Below are 19,252 nucleotides of genomic sequence, written 5' to 3'. Positions count from 1 at the left end.
ACAGGAACCACTCCAGGGGACAGGTACAAGGGACACTGCCACACCTCCCATGCCCGGGAGCCATCCTCTCAGCACAGAACTGTCAGGGCTGGAAGGGACCTCAAGGACCATCCAGCTCCAACCCCCCTGCCCTGGGGAGCTCCCCCCTCCTGGGGCAGATGCAGCCTGGGGAAGAGGAGGCTCTCCTGCCTCCTCACAAGCTGCTGGGCCTGCTTTGGCCCCCAGGGGCTCACCCTCCATCCAGGGCCCACAGCAGGCCAGCCAGGGCCAAGAGAAACCCTCAAGGAGACCTTGGGCTCTTCCCATTGCACTGCACTTCCCTGGCTGCAGCAGCTCCATCCTGGTGCAGGCACTGCTCGGGGTGGGGGGGGAGCACTGGGTGGGCCCTGCAGTGTCACCCAGCCCTAGAGATGGGCTGGGGGGAGGCAGTGAGAGGTGACAGATGCCTGATGCAGCCTGAGCCAGGGCAGCAAACAGGGGGAGGGGGTGAGGGGAAGAGGATGGAAGCTGAAGCAGAGGAGTGCAGCTTGTCCTCCTCACAGCAAACTAACTCACAGCAATTAACAACCCCAGGGCCTGCAGGCCCCCAGCTTGGGTGGGCTCCCCGTGAGCAGCTGGGGTCCAGCCCCCAGGCCAAGGGCTTGGTGCTGCTGAAAGAGAAGAAGTGGCAGGAGGCAGCAGTTGTAAAAAGGTCTCTGTTGGAGTTCTGACTGTATAAAAACACCAAGAGAAAGCAGGCAGGGGATGCTCAAGCCACCAGTGGACTTGAAACAAAGCAGGACCAGCTTCAAGGGATCTGGGCCAGGGCTGCTGCAACCAGAGCCAAATTCCTCTCCTTCCTCCCCAGAGAAGGGGAGGGTGGAAGAAAGCTGCACAGTGAGGCTGTCCCAGCCTGCCAGAGGGTCACATCCTGCTGCCTCAACCTTCTGCCACTGCCACAGGCAGGAGAGGGGCTGGCAGTGGGCAGAAGCAAGTCCAGCTGGTTTCTGAGAGGCAGGGATCATCAGGGCACAAATCCCAGCAGCTCCTGCTTGGATCTCCCCTTCACTGGATCTCCCCCATGTATAGCCTCTTGTCACTGGATGCAGACAGGACTGAGGGAGAGAGAGACAGGGAGAGAGGAGTGAGACAAGGAAGCAGCAGCTGAGGCCTCCCCCGTGCCAGCACTGGAATCAAATGGATCAAATGCTGCTGGAAGTGCTCCAGGAAGGCAAAATCTCCCCAAGCCCACTTCATGGAACCACTGCTCTGACCCCTCCTCAGCTGCTGGGCTTCCCCAGGCCATTCCACATCCCAAGGCAGGATGTCCTGAGCCTGGGCTGGAAGGGTCCTCTAGAGGTCATCTGGTCCAGCCCCCAGCAGGGACATCCCCAACCCCAGCAGGTTGCCCAGAGCCCCAGCAAGGCTGAGCCTGAACGACTTCAGGCATGGAGCCTCCACCCCGTCCCTGGGCAGCCTGTTCCAGTGTCTCCCCAGCCTCACTCTGCAGAACTTCCTCCTGAGCTCCAACCTAACTCTGCCCTGCTCCAGTTTCAAACCATTGCCTCTCATCCTGTCCCCACAGCCCCTTCTGAGCAGTCCCTCCCCAGCCTGCCTGCAGGTCCCCTTCAGATACTGAAATGCAGCTCTGAGGTCTCCCTGGAGCCTTCTCTTCTCCAGGCTCAACACCCCCAGCTCCCTCAGCCTGTCCCCATGGCAGAGGCTCTCCAGCCCTCTGCTCATCCTTGCAGCCTCCTCTGGACCTGCTCTATCAGCTCCAGGTCCTTCCTGTGTTGGGGTCTCATATCTGACCCAGCCCTGCAGGTGAGGTCTCCCCAGAGCAGAGCAGAGGGGCAGGATCCTCTCTCCAGCTCTGGCCACACTGCTTTGGATGCAGCCCAGGCTGCCCTTGGCCTTCTGTGCTGCCAGTGCCCAGTGCTGGCTCCTGTCCAGCTTCTCACCCCCCAGCACCCCCAAGTCCCTTGCTGCTGATGCATCCTGAGGAGCTGTTGCCACTGTGAGGAGTGTTGGATGCCAAGTGGGCAGTGCCTAGGGTCTGGGTGCCACTAGAGGGCACAGCCTGGCCAGGAAAGCTGCACCAGGACCACCTTAACTCATCAGAACAGGCAAACCACCCCTGGCACCCAACTGCAACACCCCTGAGCCATCAGGAAAAGCTCTTTGGGGGATTCAAGACCCAACAGTCCAAAGAAGACCCCAGAAGCACAGCTCCTGACACTGAGCAGAGTTTCATCCAAGTGCACAAGAGACCTGGGGGGTTCTCCAGGAACTCAGAGGATGGGTCACAGCAACCCCAGGAATGCTGCAGGCTGGGGACAGAGGGGCTGGAAACTGCCTGGTGGGAAAGGACCTGAGTGACAGCAGCTGAAGATGAGCCAGGGAGAGCCCAGCTGGCCAAGAAGGTCACCAGCAGCCTGGCCTGGAGCAGCAATGGTGTGGCCAGCAGGAGCAGGGCAGGGATTGTCCTCCTGTCCTGGGCACTGGTGAGGCCACAGCTCAAATCCTGGCTTCAGGTTTGGGCTCCTCACTCCAAGAAGGACATTGAGAGGCTGGAGTTGGGTCCAGAGAAGGGCAGCAATGCTGGGGAAGGGTCTGGAGAGCAGGGCTGGGGAGGAGCAGCTGAGGGAGCTGGGGGTGTGCAGCCTGGAGGCTGAGGGAGACCTCATTGCTCTCTACAGCTCCCTGAGAGGAGGCTGCAGTGAGGTGCAAGTGACAGGACCAAGAGGAAACAGCTTCAGGTTGGCCCTGGGGAGGTGTAGGTTGGACATGAGGAACAATTTCTTCCCCTTGAGGGCTGTCAAGGCCTGGCCCAGGCTGCCCAGGGCAGTGGTGGAGTCCCCAGCCCTGGGGGGTTTCAGTGCCTTGGAGGTGTGGTGCTGAGGGCCAGGGTTCAGCTGCAGACTTGGCAGTGCTGGGCTCAGGGCTGGCCTCAGTGACCTTAAAGATCTCTTCCATGGGCTGCAGGACTTTGGATCAGTAGCATGGGGTGGGTGCAGCACTTGGCTGACTGAACACTCCCACTGCTGACAGAAATCAGCTGCCTGCCTGCCACGCAGCACCTGGCTGGGGATGAAACTCTTCTCTGAGGCCCAGGGAGTGGCTGAGGAGCAGCTCAGCAGAGCACAACCTCAGACCATCCACTGCCTGCCTGAGAGCAGGCTCCAAGCAGAGGACAGGGCCATGGGAACAAAGCCATGACTCATGGCCCTGCTGCAGGGACTGGCATCCTCAGCACCACCCAGCCCCTGGCTTCACCTCAGGGCTGGCTCCTGGCAGATTTTGGCTGGAGGAGGGCTGGGCCCTGGCTGCTGGAGCAGATGCTGCCATAGCAACCACCAGCACCCCACAGCCCTGCCCAGGCTGCAGCAGGGCTGAGAAGCTGAGAGCAAACCTGGGCTCAGCTCACCCAGGGGGCTGGGAAAGCCAGCAGCAGCAGCAGCAGCTCACCCTGCACTGCTGCCTGGTGCTCCTGCAAGGAGGCTGAGGTGGGATCAGTGTCTTGTTCCAAGTATCAAGCAATAGGATGAGAGGAAATAGCCTCAGGTTGCCCCAAGGCAGGTTTAGGTTGGGCATGAGGAACAATTTCTTCCCCTTGAGGGTGGTCAAGGCCTGGCCCAGGCTGCCCAGGGCAGTGGTGGAGTCCCCAGCCCTGGGGGGGATTCAGAGCTGTGCAGATGTGGTGCTGAGGGCCATGGTTTGGTGGTGCCCTGGTGGTGCTGGGCTCAGGGCTGGACCTGGCCTCGAAGGTCCCTTCCAACCCAGAGCATTCTGTGCCTATGTGCAGGTAACTCCAGAGTGGGGCCAAAGCCTGCTGCACAGAAACCTTCAGCCCTTTGGGTGAGAGACCCCAGACTGCAGACAGACCCCCAGGCAGGCATTGTCCTCAGCAGAACCCCAGCCCAGGCAATCCCAGCATGGCAGGGCTGGAAGGGAGCTCTGGGGATCAGCCAGTCCAAGCCCCCTGCCAAAGCAGGGCACCCACAGCAGCCTGCCCAGGAGCACAATGCCCAGGGGGGGTTGGAAGCTCTCCACACAAGGAGACTCCACAACCTCTCTGGGCAGCCTGCTCCAGGCCTCCAGCACCCTCACACCAAAGAAGTTTCTCCTTCTGGGTGCCAGTCTGTGCCCAGTGCCCCTTGGCCTGTCCCTGGGCACCCCTGAGCAGAGTCTGGCCCCAGCCTCCTGCCCCTCACCCTTTAGCTGAGCACAGCTCAGGTCCCCTCTGGGGCTCTCTTCTCCAGGCTCACAGTTCCTGGTTCTGTGTCTGGTTCTATCCCTGGTGTCCAAACCCAGGTATCCCAAATCCCTTTTGCATGGCTCTTGGCAAGTCTGGACAAGCCCTTGGCAGCAGCAGCCAAGCCCCAGCTCACAGCCACCCACCCTGCTGCTGTTGGCTGCCTGCCCAGATGTCCCCCAGGGCAGGGCAGGACAGCAGAGCCCCAGTGCCAACCCCAGGGCAGGGCAGAGCAGCAGAGTCCCAGTGCCAACCCCAGGGCAGGGCAGAGCAGCAGAGCTCCAGTGCCAACCCCAGGGCAGGACACAGCTGCAGAGCTCCAGTGCCAACCCCAGGGCAGGACACAGCTGCAGAGCCCCAGTGCCAACCCCAGGGCAGGACACAGCTGCAGAGCCCCAGTGCCAACCCCAGGGCAGGACAGCAGAGCTCCAGTGCCAACCCCAGGGCAGGACACAGCTGCAGAGCTCCAGTGCCAACCCCAGGGCAGGGCAGAGCAGCAGAGCTCCAGTGCCAACCCCAGGGCAGGGCAGAGCAGCAGAGCCCCAGTGCCAACCCCAGGGCAGGGCAGAGCAGCAGAGCCCCAGTGCCAACCCCAGGGCAGGACAGCAGAGCTCCAGTGCCCATCCCAGGGCACAGCTGCAGAGCCCCAGTGCCAACCCCAGGGCAGGGCACAGCTGCAGAGCTCCAGTGCCCATCCCAGGGCAGGGCACAGCTGCAGAGCTCCAGTGCCCATCCCAGGGCAGAACAGCAGAGCTCCAGTGCCCATCCCAGGGCAGGACAGCAGAGCTCCAGTGCCCATCCCAGGGCAGGACAGCAGAGCTCCAGTGCCCATCCCAGGGCACTCCCAGCCCCAATCCTTTCTCCAGGAGAGGAGCAGGCAGGAGCCTGCTGCCCCCACACCTGCCTGGCACCCGGGGCAGGGCAGTCTGGGGGCTGTGTGCCAGGGGACCAGCAGCTGAGCAGCACTGAAACTCTTTCCCCAGCTGACAGGGGGTGGTGCTGGGGCAGCCACTTACTGATGGGCTCCTCTGGGTGGAAAGCCAACTCATTGACTGAGCCAGCATGGCCTGGCAGCTTGTACAGAATCCTCCTGGATGTGGTGTCCCACACGTAGACAAACCTGCAAGAGAGTTGGCAGCAGTGAAGTGTCTGAGAAGGGAAAGCAGCTGCCCTCCTCCCCTCCCCCACCCTGCCCCTAACCCCCTGTCCTGCAGCAGTTCCTGCACCCAGGACTGAATCACAGAACTGTCAGGGCTGGAAGGGAGCTCAAGGCTCATCCAGTTCCAACCCCCCTGCCATGGGCAGGGACACCTCACACCACAGCAGGTTGCTCACAGCCACATCCAGCCTGGCTGCAAAACCCTCCAGGGATGAGGCTTCCACCACCTCCCTGGGCAACCTCTGCCAGTGTCTCACCACCCTGATGGGGAAGAACTTCTTCCTAACATCCAATCTGAATCTCCCCACTTCCAGTTTTGCTCCATCCCCCCCAGTCCTATCACTACCAACACCCTAAGTAGTCCCTCCCCAGCTTTCTTGGAGCCCCCTGCAGATCCTGGAAGGCCACAAGAAGGTCTCCTCAGAGCCTTCTCCTCTCCAGACTGCACAACCCCAACTCTCTCAGGCTGTCCTCATAGCAGAGCAGCTCCAGCCCTCTGCTCATCCTCCTGGCCCTTCTCTGGACACCTTCCAGCATGTCCAGATCCCTCTTGTAACAGAGGCTCCAGAACTGGACACAGAGCTCCAGGAGTGGTCTCAGCAGAGTGGAGCAGAGGGGGAGAATCCCCTCCCTGGCCCTGCTGGCCACACTTCTCTTGCTGCAGCCCAGGCTCTGCTTGGCTCTCTGGGCTGCAAGTGCTCACTGCTGGCTCCTGCTGAGCTTCTCCTCCCCCAGCACCCCCAAGTCCCTCTCCTCAGGGCTGCTCTCCAGCCAGTCCCTGCCCAGCCTGCATTTGTGCTTGGGATTGCCCTGACCCAGCTGCAGGACCTTGCCCTTGGTCTTGTTGAACCTCCTGAGGTTGTCTTGTGCCCAGCTCTGCAGCCTGCCCAGGTCCCTCTGGATGGATCCCTTCCCTCCAGCCTGCCCAGGTCCCTCTGGATGGATCCCTTCCCTCCAGCCTGCCCAGGTCCCTCTGGATGGATCCCTTCCCTCCAGCCTGCCAGCCTCACCACACACCTTGGTGCCATCAGCAGACCTGCCACAGCTCTTGGTGTGGACAAACAAAGGCATTCTCAGGAGCAAAGTGCTGCCCTGCCAGGTCCAGGAGAGCAGAGCTCCAAGCAGGTAGGAGCTGAAGGTCAGCTTGGTGTCCAAAGCCTCACTGCTGTCACCCCACAGCAGCCTCCTGGCACCCCTCGTGGTACAGAGGGAAGTGTGAGGCCCTTCAGAGCCTCATGTGGCAGCAGCAGGGTGGGCTAAGGGACAGCTTTGGAGTGGGCAGAAGGGTCTTCACCCTCACACACATCTCCCTGCAAGCCTGGTGGGCAGCCTTGGCCTGGGCCAGCAGTGAGGGGGAGCCCAGTGCTCCCCCAGCCCCTCTGCAGCCTCATCCCTCACAGCCAGCAGCTTTGCAGGTGGCTTTCCTCCTGCTGTGCCACTGAAGCTGTGATCCACTGCCCAGCTTCCATCAGGGGCACACCAGATTGTGCCAGCCCTTGGCTGCAGCTCCTGCAGCCTCACCATGGCCTCCCAACCACTGCTGGGTCCTGCCTGGGCACCAGGACCCTTCAAGGCAGGAGGTGAGGAAGAATCTGCTGGCTGCAGGCAGGGATCAGCCTTCAGCTCACTCTTACAAAGCCTCCCAGGCAGTGGGGGAGATGCTGCCCTGCTGCCCCCCTGCTCCTGCCACCAGTGCTGCTCCCCAGGGCCCACACCTGGCACCAGTCCTCATTAATGCCTCTCTCAGTGAGCTGGAGAAGAGGGCTGAGGCAGCCTGCAGGTGACACTACATTGGGTGGTGGTCCTGACCTGCTGGAGGGCAGGGAGGCTCTGCAAAGGGCTGTGGAGGGGCTGGATCCATGGGCTGAGGCTCAACAAGGCCAGGAGGGGCAGAGCCACCTCCTGCTCTGCTGGCCACACTGCTTTGGGTGCAGCCCAGGCTGCCAGTGCCCACTGCTGGCTCAGGTCTCACCCACCAGCACCCCCCAGTCCCTCTCTGCTCTCCAGATCCAAGCCTGCTCCTGGATGCTGCTCCCAGCAGCACTGATTCAAGCACAACCCTTTCACCCAGCAGGCAGGAACTGCCCCAGGAGCCCCCTCAGAGCTCTCTGCTGTTGTGTTTAGCTCAGGAGGTGGTTTTCCTGCAGCAGGGCTCACCAGCAGCTAACTGCCCCCCCAACATACACTGCACCTCCACCTGCTGCAGGAGGAGGGCAACCAGCAGGGAACTGTTTTGTACACAGGCTGATGAAAGCTTTCTCTAAGCTTCCTCTGCTTTCCCAGCAGATTTTGCTCCTCCAAAACAATTCAGAAGCTCAGAGATAGCAGAAAGATTGGGGAGGCCTTGTCCAGCCTGCCCTGGGAGCTGGCTGCCTGCTCCCCCCCACCAGTGGCACAGTCACAGAGGAGTTTTGGTAGGAGAAGCCCTTCAAGCTCATCCACTCCAAGCAGTCCCTACCTCTGCCCAGGCTGGGGCTAAGCCATGGCCCTCAGCACCACAGCTCTGCCTCCCTGAAACACCTCCAGAGGTGGGGATTCAACCCCCTCCCTGGGCAGCCTGGGCCAGGCTCTGAGAACCCTTTGAGGGAAGAAGTTTCTTCTCATGTCCAACCTAACCCTCCCCTGCTGCAGCCTGAGGCCATTTCCTGTCACCCTGTCCTTGTTACAAGGGAGCAGAGCCCAACCCCCACCTGGCTCCAGCCTCCTCTCAGGGAGCTGTGGAGAGCAATGAGGTCTCCCTCAGCCTCCTCTTCTCCAAACACCCCCAGCTCCCTCAGCTGCTCCTCCCCAGCCCTGCTCTCCAGACCCTTCCCCAGCTTTGTTGCCCTTCTCTGGACCTGCTCCAGCCTCTCAAGTGCTGCACCCACCCCATGCTACTGATCCAAAGTCCTGCAGTCCATGGAAGAGATCTTTAAGGTCACTGAGGCCAGCCCTGAGCCCAGCACTGCCAAGTCTGCAGCTGAACCCTGGCCCTCAGCACCACACCTCCAAGGCACTGAAACCCCCCAGGGCTGGGGACTCCACCACTGCCCTGGGCAGCCTGGGCCAGGCCTTGACAGCCCTCAAGGGGAAGAAATTGTTCCTCATGTCCAACCTACACCTCCCCAGGGCCAACCTGAAGCTGTTTCCTCTTGGTCCTGTCACTTGCACCTCACTGCAGCCTCCTCTCAGGGAGCTGTAGAGAGCAATGAGGTCTCCCTCAGCCTCCAGGCTGCACACCCCCAGCTCCCTCAGCTGCTCCTCCCCAGCCCTGTTCTCCAGACCCTTCCCCAGCTTTGTTGCCCTTCTCTGGACCTGCTCCAGCCTCTCAATGTCCTTCTTGGAGTGAGGAGCCCAAACCTGAAGCCAGGATTTGAGCTGTGGCCTCACCAGTGCCCAGGACAGGAGGACAATCCCTGCCCTGCTCCTGCTGGCCACACCACTGCTGCTCCAGGCCAGGCTGCTGGTGACCTTCTTGGCCAGCTGGGCTCTCCCTGGCTCATCTTCAGCTGCTGTCACTCAGGTCCTTTCCCACCAGGCAGTTTCCAGCCCCTCTGTCCCCAGCCTGCAGCATTCCTGGGGTTGCTGTGACCCAAGTGCAGGACCCAGCCCTTGGCTGTGTTGAACCTCCTCCCATGGGCCTCAGCCTGGCCAGGTTCCCCTGCAGACCCTCCCTACCCTCCAGCAGATCAACTCACCCCCAGCTTGGTGTCACCTGCACAAACTGCCTGAGGCTGCCTCCATCCCCTCACCCAGACCACAGAGAAAGATATTACAGAGACCTGGTCCCAGCACTGACCCCTGTCACCAGTGCCACCAGAAAGCTGCTGGCACACCTCCAGCACCACCTGCACAGCTGACCCAGTGGCCTGAGGCCTTGGCACCAAGCTGGTGAGCCATGGGCTCAGCAGGCCAGCACCCTCCCCGTGCCTCCACCACTGCCCTCATGGACTGGGAAGGAGGAGAGTCACATCTCAGGCCCTTGCTGTGGCAGCTGGTCCTGCTCTATCTGCACAGGCTGAGCTAAACCTCTCCCTCTCCTCTATCAGAGGCTTGTTAATTTGCTGATTACTCCTGCTCCAGGCCCTGGATTCCAGTCTGCAGGAATTCCACTCTCCCTGTCACCAGGGGTATGTCTGGATTTGCTCCAGCAGAGGTTGGATCCTTCACAGTCACCTTCAGCCTTTGGCCTCTTCCCTCTCCCCAGCTGCCTGGGCTGACAGAACATCTCACTCACAACTCCACTACCTGCTCATTTGGTCAGATCCTTCCTTCTCCTCACTCATCACTCCAAGTAAGGCTCAACACTGCCCCTCAGAACACCACTGGTGCCTCTTGCAAGCCACCACTCAGCAATTTAACTGGGAGCTGTGGTCCTTACCAGTGCAACCCATTCACTACACACCTTTCCCCCACACTCCCTGTGTCTCTCAAACATCTGCTGGCAGGACCACAAGGGAGCTAAATTCACCACCCTGTCACCCCTCTAACCCTTCTGGTGGATCCCATGAGCTCTGCCAGCTTCTGACAGTGATGAGAAGGTTCTACAGCTCTGGGGTGGCTCCTCCAGCAACACAAAAGGCAACACACAAACACCCCACTGCTGCAGTCAGGGCAGAAAACACCCCCACACCACCACAGAGGGTTGTTTGGGACCTTCACAACTCTTGAGCCTTTAGATGATCTGAGTCCTCAGATCCACTTTGGTCCAGCAGTGTCTGCAGAGCAGTTATGGGATTCATGGCAGCAGGAATGCAGCAGCACCTCACCTGTCAGCTGATCCTCCAGCAATTTTACTCCCATCTGGGGACCAGGAGCACCTCAGAAGATTCTACAAAGGGGGAAAAAAAAAAAAACAAAAAACAAAAAAACAACCCAAAAGTTCATGGCCAGATCTGTTTCCAAAGGAGGATTTAGTTTTCCTCTTCTACTCAAATCAAAACCAGCAGAAGACTTTAACAGACCTCCTGAGTGCTGCTTTCATGACCTCCCTTTGGAAGAGGAGATGGTAATTAAGAGATTTGATTTCCTTGCTGGCAAACACTCAGAGCCTTCTCATTTTGTACAGAATGGAGAGGAAATGCAGCAAATATTTAATGTCCAGTTGACTACAGCTGAGCCCAGCACAGATCACTTCTTAGTGCAGTTTTAATTAGAAGCCCTCTTGGTGCATTTCTCTCTCCTTAGGTCCTTGTTAAAAAGCCTTTCTGGGTGAAACTTGGAATTTAAAGGACAGTTTCCAGAGGAGTTAAGCAGTGTCTGAGGACCAAGCCTGTGGCCTGCAGGACCCTCACCTTCTCAAAGTTGTGCACATTCCCTTGGAAGATCTTCACACATCTCTCTTTGGGGGCAAAGGGCCTCACGTCCCAGATGCGAACTGCAAGAGAGAGCTCAGAGCCATCAGCTGCAGAGGGCAGGGAGGGGGCAAGGGCAGCTCCTGGCAGTGCTCCTTCCCCTCAGCCATGCTGCTGAGGAGCACCCAGCTGGGCAAGCTCCCTGACAGGAGGCAGGAGCAAGGTGGGGGTGGGTCTCTTCTCCCAAGGAACAAGTGATAGGACCAGAGGAAATGGCCTCAAGTTCCACCAGGGCAGGTTTAGGAACAATTTCTTCCCTTTGAGGGTTGTCAAAGCTTGGCCCTGGCTGCCCAGGGCAGGGGTGGAGTTCCCATCCCTGGGTTTCAAAGCTGTGGAGATGTGGTGCCAAGGGTTTAGTGGTGACCTGGCAGTGCTGGGTTCAGGGTTGGACTTCACAGGATCCCAGCATGCTGGGGGGCAGAAGGAACCTCTGGAGATCATCCAGTCCAACCTCCAGCAGGGCACCCACAGCAGCTTGCCCAGGAGCACACTGGCCTGGGGGGGTTGGAAGCTCTCCACACAAGGAGACTCCACAACCTCTCTGGGCAGCCTGCTCCAGGCCTCCAGCACCCTCACACCAAAGAAGTTTTTCCTCCTGTTCAGATGGAACCTCCTGGGTTCCAGTCTGTGCCCATTGCCCCTTGACCTATCCCTGGGCACCACTGAACAGAGCTTGGCCTCTTCTTCTTCCCCAACAGCCCTCAGATGTTTATAGCCATTGATCAGCTCCCCTCTCAGTCTTCCAAGGCTGGGACATCTGGGGCTCTTTAGTCTGGTTCTGCTACATCCAACAGTCTGAGCTGTTCTTTCCTCAGCACCACACAGAGCTGGGGGAAGGCAGCAGCAACCAAGAGCTGTGCTGTGCCCTCAGCCAGGACATTACATTTGAGGGGCAACTGAACAGGAGGCAGCAGTGTGCCCAGGGGGCCAAGAAAGCCAAAGGCATCCTGGCTGGGATTAGAAATGCTGGGTCCAGAGGAGCAGGGAGGGGATTGTCCCCTGGGACTCAGCTCTGGGGAGGCCACACCTCGAGTGCTGGGTTCAGTTCTGGGCACCTCAATCCAAGAGAGATGTGGAGGTGCTGGAGGCAGTGCAGAGCAGGGCAAGGAGCTGGGGAAGGGCCTGGAGAATAAATGGGATGGAGAGTGACTGAAGGAGCTGGGGATGGTTGGTGTGGAGAAGAGGAGGCTGAGGGGAGACCTCATTGCTCTCTACTACTACCTGAAAGGAGGTTGTGCAGAGCTTGGTGCTGGTCTTTTCTCATAGGTTATTAGTGATGGAACAAGAGGGAATGGCCTCAAGCTGCCACTGGGGAGGTTTAGACTGGACAGTAGGAAAAAAATTTTCCCAGCAAAAGTGGTCAGGGACTGGAATGGCTGCCCAGGGAGGTGGTGGAGTCCCCAACCATGAGTGTGTTTAAAGGTGGTTTGGATGTGGCGCTTGGGGGATATGGTTTAGGGCTGAACTTTGCAGAGTAGGGTTGTGGGATGGACTTGGTGACCCTGAGGGTCTTTCCCAAGCTGCAGCTCCTGTGGCTGTGTGATTACCTGTGTTGTCCATGGCATTGGAGAGCAGGTAGGAGCCCTCTGAGCTGAGGCTGAGGCCCGTGACCGAGTCCGCGTGTCCCCGCATGCTGTACGTCAGCTTGTTCTGGCGCAGGTCCCACACCTGCCAGGCACAACACCAACACCAGGGGCTGACAGAAGGACAGCCAAGAGCTGCTGCTGCTGCTGCCAGAGCATTCCACACTGGGACTGATCAATCAGCTGATGACATGAAAGAGTTGGGGTTGTGCAGTCTGGAGAGGAGAAGGCTCCGAAGCGACCTTCTGGTGGCCTTCCAGTCTCTGCAGGGGGCTACAGGAAAGCTGGGGAGGGACTTTTGAGGGTGTCAGGGAGTGACAGGACTGGGGGGAATGGAACAAAGCTGGAAGTGGGGAGATTCAGGCTGGACATGAGGAAGAAGTTCTTCCCCAGGAGAGTGGTGAGAGCCTGGAATGGGTTGCCCAGGGAGGTGGTTGAGGTCCCATCCCTGGAGGTGTTTGCAGCCAGGCTGGATGAGGCTCTGGCCAGCCTGCTGTAGTGTGAGGTGTCCCTGGGCATGGCAGGGGGGTTGGAACTGGCTGAGCCTTGTGGTCCCTTCCAACCCTGACTGATTCCATGATTCTATGATCAGCTTTCAATCTCAGTTGGTGGAGTCTGAGTGGCTGAAATATGAGCCTAAGGCTTTTCTGTTGGAGACAAAGTGGAATTTGCACCTGAGGAGTTATGTGTCCAAACACCAAGGGCTGGCCAGCCTGGAGAGGAGAAGGCTCTGGGGAGACTTTAGAGCTGCATTTCAATATCTGAAGGGGTCCTACAGGAAGGCTGGAGAGGGACTGTTCAGAAGGGCTTGGAGTGATAGGAGGAGAGGCAATGGTTTGAAACTGGAGCAGGGCAGATTTATGTTGGAGATCAGAGGAAGTTCTGCACAATGAAGGAAGTTCTGAACAGGCTGCTCTGAGAGGTGGTTGAGGCCTCATCCCTAGAAATATTTAAGGTCAGACTTGATGTGGCCCTGGGCAGCCTGATCTAGCTGGAGGTGCCCCTGCTGACTGCAGGGGAGTTGGACAAATGACCTTGGAGGGTCCTTTCCCACCCGATGCAGTCTGTGATCTGGGAGTTAAACAGCAGCAGCCCATGCATGCAGGAGTCCCTCTCTACTTGGCCCTAGACCCCCCCAGCTCCCAGATTCCACTGACTGATGGCCCAGGGCAGCAACTGTCCTGTCCCCAAACACTTCATGCTGTTCTTTCCCACAGAGGGGCACTGGGGACAGCTCTGATGTCAGAGCCACACTTGGGTGGCTCTGTGACAAGCACGTGCCCCCCAGAGCCAGGGCCAGTGGGGCAGGCTGAGCCTGCCAGCTGTCAGGAGACTCTCAGTCACCAGCTGAATGAAACACTGAGCTGGCTCTTAAATAAGAACTTTCCACACCAGCAGGTGACAAATCAAGCTGCAAGCTGGAGCAGAGGGCAGAGAGTGTGGATGTCGTCAGGTTTCTTTTGGTTTACCTCATATATGGCTCTGGAATGGGCAGAGGCTGCCAGGGGAGCCAGCAGACTGGAGCAGCTCAAAGGCTGACAGCAATGCCAGGAATGCCAGGGCTGCCCAGGCTGTCACATGGCACAGAGCCCTGCAGCAGCTCCCTCTGAGCTCACTGGCCCTGCATTAGCAGCCAGGGCAGGTCTGCACGGCTCCTGGGACTGGGAAATGAACCTACAGGTTTGTCCTTGAGCAAGGCAGGATGTGAGGGGATGGAAAAGGTCTGTGGGGTCAGAGAGGGACATGAGGACACCACCACTGTCCTACCTTAATGTCATTGTCAATGCCTCCAGATATGATCTGATCACTGGTGTCATTGAAAGTCACAGCCAGGACCTGGTAGGTGTTCTGAAAGGTCTGGACAGCAGCTTTCTTCCTGATGTCCCACAGCTGCAAGACAGCAGATGGAGAAGTCACACAGAGACACTGAACAGGACTGAACAGGAAAATGACAGGCAGATACTTGGCAGAGGCTCAAACCATTCCTGAAATCCTCTTTTACATCTCAGGAGACCTCCATGAAGAAAAAGAGTTTGGCGTGGTAGGAACTGAGGAGTACAGAGGAGGGAAGGGAGGTTGGGTTGCAAGATGCCAGTAGCAGCTCATCCTTCTTATCCTAATGCAGGGCAGGGCAGAAGTGCAACACAGTAGAAGAATTTCCCTTATCTGCCCCAAAGGGTTACAGAAAAAAAAAAAAAAGGAGAATTCCAATTTTATTTCAAAGTTTTACTTCTGGAGTCAAAATTATGAAAGCCAACTTGTCCTGGGGTGATCCCCAGCAGGGTGGGCAGCAGGGGCAGGGAGGGGATTCTGCCCCTCTGCTGTGCTCTGCTGAGACCTCCCTGCAGTGCTGGGGCAGCTCTGGAGCCCTCAGCACAGACAGGGACCTGGTGGAGCAGGGCCAGAGGAGGCCACAAAGATGATGAGAGGGGTGCAGCACCTCTGCTGTAAAGGCAGGCTGAGAGAGATGGGGCTGTTCAGCCTGGAGAAGAGAAGGCTCCAGGGAGACCTTAGAGCAGCCTTCCAGGCTCCAGGAAAGCTGGGGAGGGACTTCTGACAAGGGCTGGGAGTGACAGGATGAGGGACAATAGCTTCAAGAAGCTGGATTTAGGGAGGGAAGAAATTGCTCCCCATAGGGGTGGTGAGGCACTGGAACAGGTTGCCCAGAGAAGTTGTGGAGGTCCAAGCCTGGAGGTGTTCAAGGCCAGGCTGGATGAGTCCTTGAGCACCCTGGGCTGGTGGGAGATGTCCCTGCCCATGGCAGGGGCTTGGAACTGGATGAGCTTTAAGGTCCCTTCCAACCCAAACCATTCTGTGGCTCTGTGGACTCATCAAATTCTAAGAGTGGCTGAATTTAGCCACTGAAATGGGAGGACTAAGGATTCTTCCATGACTCCCATCTCTTCCTCTCACTCCAGGCCACCTGCTCACACAACACACTGACCTTCACAGTGCCATCATCACTGCCCGTGCAGACCAGCTGGGGTCCTCTCCTGGCTGGGTAGCAGGAGTTGACAAAGGAGGTGTGGCCCTTCAGCCTCTTCACTCTCTCCCCAGTCTCACTGTCCCACACAGCCACGGTTTTGTCTGTGGATGCTGAGAAGAGCATGCTGCAGGGAGGAATCACAGTCAGGGGCTCCAAGGCAGGAACAGTTCTCCCTTCCCACCATTTTCACTGTCGAGTTCTGTCATCAGAGCTGGAAATAGCCAGCAGGAATAAGGCCTGGAGTAGAATCTCCCCCATACAGCAGGCCAAAGGTGGTGTTTCAGGGTGGGATGAGTGGAGACACTCCCATTACCTCCATTTCTAGACACATATTGATTAGTTTTCCACCTCCTCAAACACTCTTTGGATGAGCACAGGAAGGAAAGCTCAGTGGCAACAGCTCAGATGCAACAACGAAATGGACTTTTTGGCCAGCAAACATCTCTCACCTGTTTTCTTTTCCTCCCCAGTGCCTCCCAGATGACTGACACCAACCTTCCCTGCTCCTCAGGACTGAAATCAAGGGCACCAGTGGGCCATGGGCGACTCCAGACCCATTTTCCCAACCCCAAGCAGGCAGCACTCCTTAGCTAGCAAAGCCACACCCCAAGTGTTTGCTGCAGGTGGTCAGAGCAGGGACAACAGAGGTTGTGGAGTCTCCTTCTCTGGAGACTTTCCAGACCCATCTGGATGTATTCCTGTGTGACCTGTGCTGGATTCTGTGGTCCTGCTCTGGCAGGGGGGTTGGACTGGATGATCTCCAGAGGTCCCTTCCAACCCCTAACATCCTCTGATCCTATGAATGAGGTGCTGAGGGACTCAGGCCAGCAGAAAGCATCTGCCCTCAGAAAGAGCCAGGCCCAGGGCTGAATGCCACCTGCATGCCACTCACCTGCCATCAGTGTTGTAGTGCAGCTCCATGACAGCTCCACTGTGCCCCTTCAGCGTGGCAAAGTTATCACAGTCCCCATAGACATTCCACAGCACTGGGGGGAAGGGAGGGAGAGGTGAGGACAGCACACATGCAAAGGAAACCTGCCATGGCTGGAGGGAGCCTCCAGGAACTCAGCAAAATCACCTGTGGGCTGTGGTGGTCTGTCACCTCTGTGCTCCCCCATCTGGGCTGGCAGAGGGTCTCAGACTGCTTTGGGTTGGAAAGGATCTTAAAGACCATCCAGTTCCAACTCCCTGCCCTGGGCAGGGACATCTACTAGAGCAGGTTGCTCAAGGCCCCATCCAGCATGGCCTTGAAGCCTCTACCATCTCTCTGGACAACTTTACCAGTGCCTCACCATGCTCAGGGGGAAGAATTTCCTCCTGATGTCTCACCTAAATCCAGCTTCTTCCTGTTTGAAGCCACTGCCCCTCGTCCTGTCTCTCCAAGCCTTTGTCCAAAGTCCCTCCCCAGCTCTCCTGTAGCCCACCTGAGATACTGGAAGGCTGCTCTGAGGTCTCCTCAGAGCCTTCTCAGACTCTCCAGGCTGAACAGATCCAACTCTCTCAGCCTGTCCTCACAGCAGAGCTGCTCCAGCCCTCTGATCATCTTTGTGGCCTGCTCTGGACTCACTCTAGCAGGTCCACATCATTCTTGTGTTAGGGGCTCCAGAGCCAGACACAGGACTCCAGGTGGGAAAAAAAGTCACAAAGAAGCATTGTGCAAGCTCCAGGAGGACAGAAACTGTTGTCAGCTGCTTTTTGGGTTTACATCAAGTTGAATTAGTTAAGAAAAACAATCATCTTCCTCTCAGCAAGCCAAAGCAGCAAGAGCTATGCTCCTGCAGCCTGCTGCAGTCAAACATGGATGGTGAGCTGTGTGTGTGCTGGCTTGGGCTGGGACAGTCAATGGACTTCCCAGGAGCTGGTGTGGAGCCCTGCTGCCCTGGGGATGGCTGAACCTGCCTGCAATGGGCAGTGCTGAACGAATTCTTGGTTTGTTTTGCCTTGGGAAACTCTCCTTATCTCAGCCCAGAGTTCTTCACACTTCTACCCTCCAAGTTCTCTCCCCAGTCCCACTGGTGGGGAGTGAGCAAGCTGCTGGGGTTAAACCACAATGACAAGGGCCCTGGGGACACAGGGCTGTGACCAGCAGAGCTCATTACCAGCCCCATCTGAGGGCCAGCAGGACATGGACCTGCCAGAGGAGGTGGAAGAAGTTTCTCACTCCCCTCCTGGCGAAGCTCTTCATTCTCAGGACCCAGCAAGCTGAGAGCTGAGATAAAACCTCCAGACCAGCAGAGCAGCCTGCAATGGAGTGAGAGCCCTACTCACAGATGAGCCTGTCGAAGCCAGCAGAGGCCAGGGTGTTGCCATTGGGGTGGAACTTGCAGCAGTAAACCTCTCCTTCGTGCCCTGAGAGCAGCATGATGGGGGCCTGCAGGGAGGAGCAGCGGGTTGGGCCCTGGGGGAGACAGGAGAGCTGGGTTAGGCCATGGCATGGGAGGAGACAGGGGTAACACTGAGGCATGGCCAGCACAGCAGGACTGCCCAGCCCCACCACCCCCTCAGCCCACTGTCCTCTCATGGACCCTTCCCCCTCACCCTTTCTCAGAATCGTTTTGGTTAGAAGAGACTTTAAGGTCACCAAGTCCAACCAATGCACCCAGCACTGCCAGGTCGTGACCAACCCCTGGCCCTCAGCACCACATCTCCATGGCTCTGAAACCCCTCCAGAGATGGAGACTCCACCACTGCCCTGGGCAGCCTGGGCCAGGCCTTGACAACCCTTTGGGGGAAGAAATTTTTACCTATCTCCACCCTAAACCTGCCCTGGCATAACTTGAGGCCATTTCCTCTTGTCCTACTGCTTGTTACCTGAGAGAAGAGACCAATCCCCACCTCACTGCAACCTCCTTTGAGGGAGTTCTAGACAGCCAGGTCTGCCCTCAGCCTCCTCTTCTCCAGACTCCACACCCCCAGCTCCCTCAGCTGCTCCTCCCCAGCCCTGTTCTCCAGACCCTTTCCCAGCTTTGTTGCCCTTCTCTGGACATGCTCCAGCCTCTCAATGTCCTTCTTGGAGTGAGGAGCCCAAACCTGAAGCCAAGATTCGAGCTGCTGCCTCACCACTGCCCAGCATAGGGGCTTACTCCTTACTCCTGCTGGCCACACTCTTACTGATCCAGACCAGGATGCTGGTGGTCTTGTTGGCCACCCGGCTGTCGACCAAGCTCCCCAGGTCCTTTTCCATCGAGCTGTTTCCACACTCTGTCTAAGCCAGGCGCGTTCATGGTGCTGTTGAGAGCCCATTTCATTAAGCTCCTTCCCCCCGGGGCTGCATCCTGCACACCATCCCCCACCGCGACCTCTTCCACACACAGTCCTTGTCCCGTCCCTAAATCCCGGCATCCCCCCATTGGCCCTCCCCCGATTCCCCACCGTACCGCCTGCAGCAGGGCCCCGGGGGCGGGCTGTGCCCCACCGGTGCCCGGCGCTCCGGGCAGCTCATGGCGGGGCCGCTTGGCCGCCACAGGAACAAGCGGGAGGTCGGGACCAGGGGCGGCGCCGGAGGCGGGAGCGGGGCCGGGAGCGGGGCCCGGGCCAGGGCCGCTGCCCGGGACCTTCCGCTTCTGCTGCTCGATCATCTCCGCCGGCCGTGCGCGCCCGTCCGTCCCGCTCCGCCCCCCCGCTTCCCCATTGGCCGGCCGCGCCACTGCTGCCACGTCGATTGGCGAAGCGCAGACGGATGTCCCGCCTCTCCCCATTGTAATTCCTGTGCGCCGCTACGCAAGAGGCGCCACATGCCGGCCAGCGCTCCCCGCTCTGATTGGTTGATAGCACCGCAGGTGGGCTTTACCTAACACGAGTAAAGCTGATTGGTGAAAAGCCGGCGGCAGCAATCACTGCGGGAGGCGATTGGCTGATTGAGTAGGTGCCCTAAGGTGAGGGGGCAGCAACATGGCAGCAGACGGAGGCGGTCAGTGAGGGGAGCAGCGGGTGGGTGATATCGCGCTGGGCGCTTCC

General features: G+C 58.5%; 1 protein-coding gene across 1 annotated transcript; it reads right to left on the bottom strand.

Annotated features, from left to right (window-relative positions):
* Positions 1 to 1,044: 1,044 nt before the first annotated feature.
* SNRNP40 (small nuclear ribonucleoprotein U5 subunit 40) lies at positions 1,045 to 18,873 on the bottom strand. Its single transcript, XM_054398675.1, has 10 exons — positions 18,673 to 18,873; positions 17,564 to 17,693; positions 16,188 to 16,281; positions 15,254 to 15,419; positions 14,077 to 14,199; positions 12,274 to 12,394; positions 10,667 to 10,749; positions 10,142 to 10,203; positions 5,251 to 5,354; positions 1,045 to 1,094 (listed from the first exon to the last, which is right to left on the bottom strand). The coding sequence occupies exons 1-10, from the start codon at positions 18,871 to 18,873 to the stop codon at positions 1,045 to 1,047; spliced, it is 1,134 nt and encodes a 377-aa protein (XP_054254650.1).
* Positions 18,874 to 19,252: the final 379 nt, after the last annotated feature.

Source organism: Indicator indicator, unplaced genomic scaffold (genome assembly GCF_027791375.1).
Source record: "Indicator indicator isolate 239-I01 unplaced genomic scaffold, UM_Iind_1.1 iindUn_scaffold_77, whole genome shotgun sequence".
Lineage (NCBI taxonomy): Eukaryota > Metazoa > Chordata > Aves > Piciformes > Indicatoridae > Indicator > Indicator indicator.
The sequence above is the reverse complement of the archived record's forward strand: the minus strand, read 5'-3'. Positions and strand labels throughout refer to the sequence as shown.

Excerpts from the sequence above, each read along its gene's own strand:
- SNRNP40 (XM_054398675.1), bottom strand. The coding sequence starts at position 18,873 with ATGATCGAGCAGCAGAAGCGGAAGGTCCCGGGCAGCGGCCCTGGCCCG. Across the intron at positions 16,282-17,563 it reads TGGCTTCGACAGGCTCATCT|TGCTGTGGAATGTCTATGGG; the intron begins GTGAGTAGGGCT and ends CCTTCCCCCCAG. Across the intron at positions 12,395-14,076 it reads GCATTGACAATGACATTAAG|GTGTGGGACCTGCGCCAGAA; the intron begins GTAGGACAGTGG and ends TGTGCCTGGCAG.